Source organism: Condylostylus longicornis, unplaced genomic scaffold (genome assembly GCF_029603195.1).
Source record: "Condylostylus longicornis isolate FDR11 unplaced genomic scaffold, ASM2960319v2 ptg000135l, whole genome shotgun sequence".
Lineage (NCBI taxonomy): Eukaryota > Metazoa > Arthropoda > Insecta > Diptera > Dolichopodidae > Condylostylus > Condylostylus longicornis.
Window position 1 is genome coordinate 2,902,345 of NW_026578103.1, and position 7,575 is coordinate 2,909,919.

At 30.0% G+C, this 7,575-nt stretch overlaps 1 protein-coding gene across 1 annotated transcript; it reads left to right on the forward strand.

The window, feature by feature from the left end:
- The first annotated feature begins 727 nt into the window (after positions 1–727).
- Positions 728–6,426, forward strand: LOC129615010 (intersectin-1). Its single transcript, XM_055530048.1, has 14 exons — positions 728–886; positions 1,787–1,952; positions 2,110–2,702; positions 2,783–2,957; positions 3,014–3,432; positions 3,492–3,765; positions 3,814–3,961; positions 4,021–4,275; positions 4,335–4,888; positions 4,954–5,200; positions 5,286–5,483; positions 5,542–5,815; positions 5,882–6,055; positions 6,122–6,426. Exons 2-14 carry the CDS (start codon positions 1,789–1,791, stop codon positions 6,130–6,132), a joined length of 3,486 nt encoding a protein of 1,161 aa, XP_055386023.1. The 5' UTR covers positions 728–886; positions 1,787–1,788; the 3' UTR covers positions 6,133–6,426.
- The last annotated feature ends 1,149 nt before the right edge of the window (positions 6,427–7,575 follow it).

Below are 7,575 nucleotides of genomic sequence, written 5' to 3' on the forward strand. Positions count from 1 at the left end.
AATTAACTACACGCAACATTATAGTGACAGGCTCGTTCCTGTGATAATTAGTTCCATTGCAGCGAAAATTAAACAACTTAACTGACGTTAGACTCCTTACATTATCCTTGAAGAAAGCTCGCCCTAAGAATGAATTTTGCGATATAGGACACAATCGTAGTGACTGCAAGTCGATTAAGATATGAGTTAAACCTATATGGATAACGCCAAGCAAATGCCCTAAAAGCAAACAGTTAAAACGTTTTTGGAACAGTATCAATCCACGAAACAGTCATGGGATAATAGGGCGTTTGAACCTGACAAGCAAATTACAAAACCGACCTTGTGATTGAAAGAAGATATATACAAATGGGATCATTTGCATATTGTAATTAATTCCGCACTATTATTACATATTACATGACAATTTCCTGCTATTTCGACTTCAACTTTCAGCTCATTGTTCCTTCAATTAGTGTTATTCTTTTATTGTTATTCTATTACTATAGAGAATTTCGTGAATTGTGAAAAAGCAAAAACACTATTAGATATTTTTTAATAACAAAAAAATTGTGAACAAACCAAAAAGGAACATAATTGTGAATATGGGGAATTTGTAATGTTGATTGAGATTGAAAATTGTTGATGGAAAGTTTAAATGATTCCTAGTATATCAATAAAATAAATGTATCGAAGCTAACTCAACACATATTTTATTGACATTTCATTTTTCTGTTTTTAACAAAAAATAAAAGTAAAAAAATTTTGAGTGAAAATGTTATGTACTTTATAATAAATATTAATATTATTAAGTTGGTGAAATAATCAAAAAGAAATTATATAAAAGTCTATTAGCACGAAGAAAATATTTGTCATAATATAATTTTATGGGAGATTAATAGAAAAGGTAATCTAGGAAAGGATTAATAGTGTGCAGTGGCCTAAGTCAAATTGTTATCATAAAATTTTTAAAAGAGACTTTTTTATAAATCTTTAAAAAAAATAATTAAATACTTAAGTTGAAATATTCAACAGAGTAAATAACCTTTATGTTCTTGCATTCGATCTAGATCCAAAGATAAATTTCTTGCTTGTATTTTCAAATTTTCATGTAATTTCTTTTTATCTGAAGAAATCGATAGGGGAGGGAACCACTTAACCCTCGATGAATGAGTTTACTGAAAAAAATGTATTTAAGAAGATTTGGAATCTTTATGTATTTAAAAAAAACTTGTGTTGTATTATATTTAAAATATTGAATACTTTTGTATAGAATATTTGTTTAAAATCATTCCTTGAGTCTAATTTCACAAAATTGTTAAAAATTTAATACACCAGTTGGGTGGAGTAGTAGAGGGTGGTTGAAAATTATTTTGTATGAATAATTTTCTACTACATTACTATTGCATTTACGCAAATCCTTAAATCATTGAGGTTTTATCACGAAAAGAAATAAAAGAGTCATTTTTATGAATACTTATGATTTTATTAGTTTTACCAACCCACATACATATGTACTAGCTGATTAATTAAGAGAATGAAAAATTTTCTTTCTGAAATTCATAGAAATTGTTGAGAATTGGTCTTTTATTTAGTTTTGTAAATAGTTTGTGAAAGAAATTCTAATATTAATTTTGAACATTATAGCAACTGTGAATTTCTAAGTTTTTACTGTCGTAAAATAGTATACATAATAAATTGAAAATTTTTTCATATAACCACTCTTTTTGTTAACTTGTCAAAAGTTATTCATTGTTTCAAAAAAATATTAATGATGATGTTTTTAGATTTATACTCTTAATTTCAGATATGAATTCATCAGCTGATGTTTGGGTTATCACCCCAAAAGAAAAGGAAAAATATGTTCAACAATTTAACGCTCTTAAACCGCAAAATGGAATCGTTACGGGGGGTCAAGCGAAGGGCTTTTTCCTTCAATCGCAACTACCACCAATTGTTCTTGGTCAAATATGGTAAAAAACTATAAATAAACATAGGTTTATATTTATATTCTAATATAATATATAGACATATGTACAATAAAAATGATTGCGTTCATTTGTATGTCCATATTGTAACATATACGAATATTATATGCATTATTATTAAAGTTAAAAAAAATTTATTTAGGGCTTTGGCCGATACAGATTCTGACGGAAAAATGGATATTAATGAGTTCAGTCTGGCCTGTAAGTTAATTCATTTAAAACTGCGAGGATTTGATATTCCCCAAACATTGCCACCATCATTATTAGCTTCATTACAACCTGGAACAATTCAGACAACGTCGCCACCCAATGCTATGAGACCTATAAGTACTGTTAAACCAGTTGTAAATGAGCTTCCACAAAGTGTTGTTTTGCCTAAGCCACCAATAGGTGTAGTTCCATATGTTGCACCTCCAGCACCTATTTCACAAGTAGGAAATATGCCAGTTGCATCAATGGCGCCCCACGGCGTTCCAATGACAGCTCCTGCAGTAAGTGTACCCATTGCTGGAACCGTACCAATCACAACCAAACCTGCAGCTGTCAGTGTCTTGCCATATGCAGTGCAAGCTGGGGCAATCCCTACAACTGCTGTTCCAGTAGCAGCTGTCTCTGGGACTATAATGCAAGGAAATGGCGCTCCGGTAGCAGGAATAGTTCCAAATGTTGCTACTGCGGCTCCAAATGGGAGTTCAGTTCAAATGGTTCAATTGCAAATGGGAGCCATTGCGCAAGGTATTGCTTTTTGTTAAAATATACGATGAACGAATTTTGTTAAAATATAACTCAAATTTCCTAAAATAAATGTATTTTAGGAGTACCACCAATTAATGGAAATTATGTTCAATCAATACCAAATAATCAAATAAACGAGGTTGTGGCAACCCAGAATATTGCGCCTGTATTAAGCACTGAACCAAAAAAAACCGAGGATGTAGTTTCTCCAATCCCAATAAGCTCGCCACCCAGTCAAATCGTAGCTTCTGATAGGTATTTTTGATTATTTTTTGGTTTAATTTTTATTGGTAATAAATTAAAAATTTTAGTGGTGAATGGGGCATTAAAGGATCGGTAAAATTAAAGTACACACAAGTTTTTAATACAGCTGATAGAAATCGAACTGGTTATCTAACTGGTGCACAAGCTCGAAACATTTTGGTCCAAAGTAAACTTCCACAATCTATTCTTGCGCAAGTTTGGGCTCTATCAGATTTAGATTCGGATGGTAAATTGAGTTGCGATGAATTTGTATTAGCTATGTATTTGTGTGACAGAGCAATAGCGGGTGAAAAAATTCCCATTGAATTGCCAATAGATTTAATACCACCGACATTTAGAAAAATACGTTCAAGACACAGTTCTATATCTAAAACACCACAAAGTTCATTACCTGCATCACGGCATGCATCCATTTCATCTCAGGGTGGTATAAGTGATATTGACCCAGCGGCTGGCTTACCGCAGAGTAATTTGATAATAGTTTTATTTTTAAAATTTTTTGTAACTCTATTGAAAACATTTTAGCTTCGTTTGAGGACAAAAGAAAAGAAAACTTCGACAAAGGGCAAGCTGAATTAGAAAGAAGGCGCAAATTGTTGCAAGAACAGCAGAAAAAGGAACAAGAGGAACGTGAAAGAAAAGAACGGGAAGAAGCGGAAAAAAAAGAGAAAGCTCGCCTCGAAATGGAGAAAAAAATGCAAGAGGAACTAGAAGAGCAAATGAGAATTCAACGAGAAAAAGAACTAGAAATGGAAGAGCAGAGAAAACGAGCAATCGAAGCTAAGGAAACCGCTAAAAGGTAATTTTGACTCAACCAAAGATGTTGTTGTTATATTTGTAATTTTAGAGAGCTAGAAAAACAGAGGCAAATTGAGTGGGAAAATCAAAAAATATCCGAAATGCAATTGATTCGAAACCGCGAACAAGAAAAAGTTTTGAAATGTAAATCTCAAAACCAAACATTAACAATCGAATTAGACACACTTAATAATAGGGTTAGTTAAAATTTTAAAATTTCTGTGCTCTATTACATTAATTTTTATTATGTTTGAAGATTAAGGAGCTCTCTCAAAAAATTTGTGAAACAAGAGCAAACGTGACCAATGTTAAGACATTTATTGATGGAATGAGATCGACGCGAGATGCACAAATGAGCGAAATGGCACAGCTCAAAGCTAAAATCAAAGAACAAAACCAAAAACTTCTTCAGCTAACACAAGAAAAAATTAAATGGGATGCTAAAGCTAAAAATGCTGCATTAAATGAAGCCAATCAGGCACAGAATAATGCTGCATTCGCTAATAAACAAGTACACTAATTTTTTTTATTTCAAATTTTCTATTTAATTTTGAATTTAAATATTTTTAGCTCATAATTAAGCAGCTTAAAGACAAAATCGAAAATATTAAAAATGACATAGAGAATAAAAAAACTGATATTAATTCAAATGACATTCAGTTGGATGAAATCAAAGATGAACTAAAAACCTTAATAGGAAAATGTGATGAATTATATATTTCATATGATACTCAAAGAAATCAAGTTCTTGAATTGAAAAATAATAAGGCTAATTCCAATCTTAATTATTCGGTCGATAATTACGGTACTGACACATTAAATCAATCAGCTTGGGCAACTGATGACAATATTAACCAAATTCAAGTTTCTTCTACTGATTGCATTAAATATAGAGCTCTTTATGAATTTATTGCTAGAACTGAAGATGAAATATCGTTTCAACCGGGTGATATTGTATTGGTTTCAAATGAAGCAGGTGAACCTGGCTGGTTTAAAGGGTGTATTAATGAACATTGGGGCTGGTTTCCGGAAAATTATGTGGAAAAATATGATGAAACTATGGTAAATGAAAACTATTCAACCTATGATACTTATAGTGCTGCAACAACTGCTGTAGATAATTGGTAAAGAAAATTATTTTTTTTAAATTCTATATATAAAATTTATTAACTTTTTTTTTAAATGGTAGTGCGATTCAAGAGCCAGACGTTGAGGCTACTACGGAGCAACAGATACCTAACGGTGGTGAAAATGAGTATTATATCGCTGCCTATCCTTATGATTCTTCCGAGCCTGATGATTTAAAATTCAATGCTGGAGAGATAATAATAGTGACGAAAAAGGATGGTGACTGGTGGACTGGAAGAATAGGAGAACGTGTTGGTTTATTTCCATCCAATTATGTTGAAAAGGCAGATATTGGTAGCGGAGATAAAGTAAGTTTTTGATGAATATATTGTTTTGATGAATAATTTGTTTTGATTTTCAATAACAAAACAATATTGTTTTTATTGACTTTAGAATGTTATAAAGTCTGAAGTTATACAAAATGATATGACGACAAATGAAATTCAAAATGTAACAGCAATCCAACAAAATGAAGAATCTCGAACGCAAGAAGAGCTAGATACTGAAGTTTCACAAATCAATACCCAAAAAAATATTGAAAATCAAGGATCGTACAGTAGACCAATGTCTCGTACTTCCTCTATGACACCCGTAATATATTTATTACTTAAATATGAAAAATATGTTCATGAGTAAATTATATTTTAAGGGAATGCGTGGTAAAAAAGGTGAAATAGCTCAAGTATTGGCTCCTTATGAAGCCACAAGTTCGGAACAACTTTCTTTAGTAAGAGGGCAGTTAATTATGATTCGCAAAAAAACGGATTCTGGTTGGTGGGAGGGTGAATTGCAAGCAAAAGGACGTCGTCGTCAAATAGGTTGGTTCCCGGCGTCGTATGTTAAAGTTTTGCAAGGAGGACGTAACAGTGGTAGAAACACTCCTTTATCTGGCAGTAAAATTGAAATGAACGAGACCATACTGGGTTTGACTCAATTTTTCAAATTCAGAATTTGAAGATTGAAATTAATAAAATTTTAATCAATTACAGATAAAGTCATAGCCCTCTACCCATATAAGGCACAAAATGATGATGAACTTTCTTTTGAAAAAGATGATATTATCAGTGTCATGGGAAGAGATGAACCTGAATGGTGGCGTGGGGAATTGAATGGTTTAACCGGACTTTTCCCTAGTAATTACGTTGGTCCATTTGTTACATCAGGTAAAAGTTTTTGTTTTTTAACAAATGTTTACAGCATTTTTATATAAGCTTTTAAATGTTTTTCAGGAAACGTTTAATCATTCTACATTCTAGAAAATTGAATTATTAAAAAAACTATATAATATAAATAAAATATAAATATAAAATACATTTTCAGCAATAGAAAATTTTGTGCAAATATTCACTACATATTAGTTAATCATATTATAGCAAGAATGTTAATGTTATGTATTATTGAATATATTATTATTATGTTTAGTTGTACCTGTATAATATAAACGCAAATTAAAATATAATATTCTTCAAATTTACTATGTTTCAAAATTGAATTATGTTTATTCATTAATTTAAGACCTAAGTAAACTTCGTTCTTATAATATTATTGTATTAAATATAAATAATGATAATAATAACATAAAAAAAACAAAAAACTCAATAAATAAAAGGCTCTTATATGTTACGATTTAATCCTGAATTAATTTTTTGTGTTTTATTTCATTTTCCAAAGCAATAAATGACTAAATTAACAAGTTTTTTAATAAGAAAAACCACAGCATATCAATTACAAAACCTTTTTTTATTTGTCAATTATATGCACATTTACTATAAAGGGGAATTTAATGGAAAGGAATTACACCAAGCGCAGTTATCCTGTTTTGTTTTGAGTAGAATTATATTTTATAAGAAGCGGTATTTCGCATTAGTGTTGAAATCTTAAAAGAAAAAACAAAAAGCGGATGCCAAAAATTCTAGAGATGAAATATGTATGAATTATTGAAAAAAAATTAGAAAATTCAATTGAAAATATAATAATGAGTAATCAATCTTATTTGAAAATTGGATGTCTAAGTAAAAAAGTGAGAATTTTAATTTGAAAAGGGCGATTGATTAAGTGCGATACAGAATGAGACTTCATTGCATTATCGAAAATATATTGCATTGTCGGATTTAATTCGAAATGCAATTAATTTACGACCTTTTTTATTGATAATAGTATATAACTTGACTCAACAATGTACTATATGTAAATACGAGTATTACTTCAATTTTTTATTTTTAAGTACATAATTACACTTTTAAATTTTTTAACTTCCAATTTTATATCTTAGCTCTTCAGTTTTTCTAATAATAAAGTAAATAATCCAATCGATTCTTTAAAATTTGTATTTTAATTAACAATTTGTATGACTGTACAAAAACAATTAGAAAATTATTTGCCAACCTCCATAGTGCACGAAAAAACTTATTTTGCATTTAATGCATAACAAAAAAGTGCATTTATTTTATAATTTTTTTGTTTCGTGCAATACATATTATATACATACATGCAAGAAAAGGAATATGCAGGGCAAAACTTTGTATCTTCTTTTTTAATCTTCAAATTGTGTCAATATAACTTTTATTTATTTAAATAATTGTGCCAAACGGGAATTAATAAATTTTCTAATATCAAGTTCGTTAGTTTTATCAGGGGCAGACTCTTTGTAAATTTTAATTGCAAAGTTTGTTATTTGTAAAAG

Coding starts and splice junctions, on each gene's coding strand:
- LOC129615010 (XM_055530048.1), top strand. CDS start 1,789: ATGAATTCATCAGCTGATGTTTGGGTTATCACCCCAAAAGAAAAGGAA. Junction 5,484..5,541: donor GTACTTCCTCTATGACACCC/GTAATATATTTA, acceptor TTATATTTTAAG/GGAATGCGTGGTAAAAAAGG. Junction 5,816..5,881: donor AATGAACGAGACCATACTGG/GTTTGACTCAAT, acceptor AATCAATTACAG/ATAAAGTCATAGCCCTCTAC.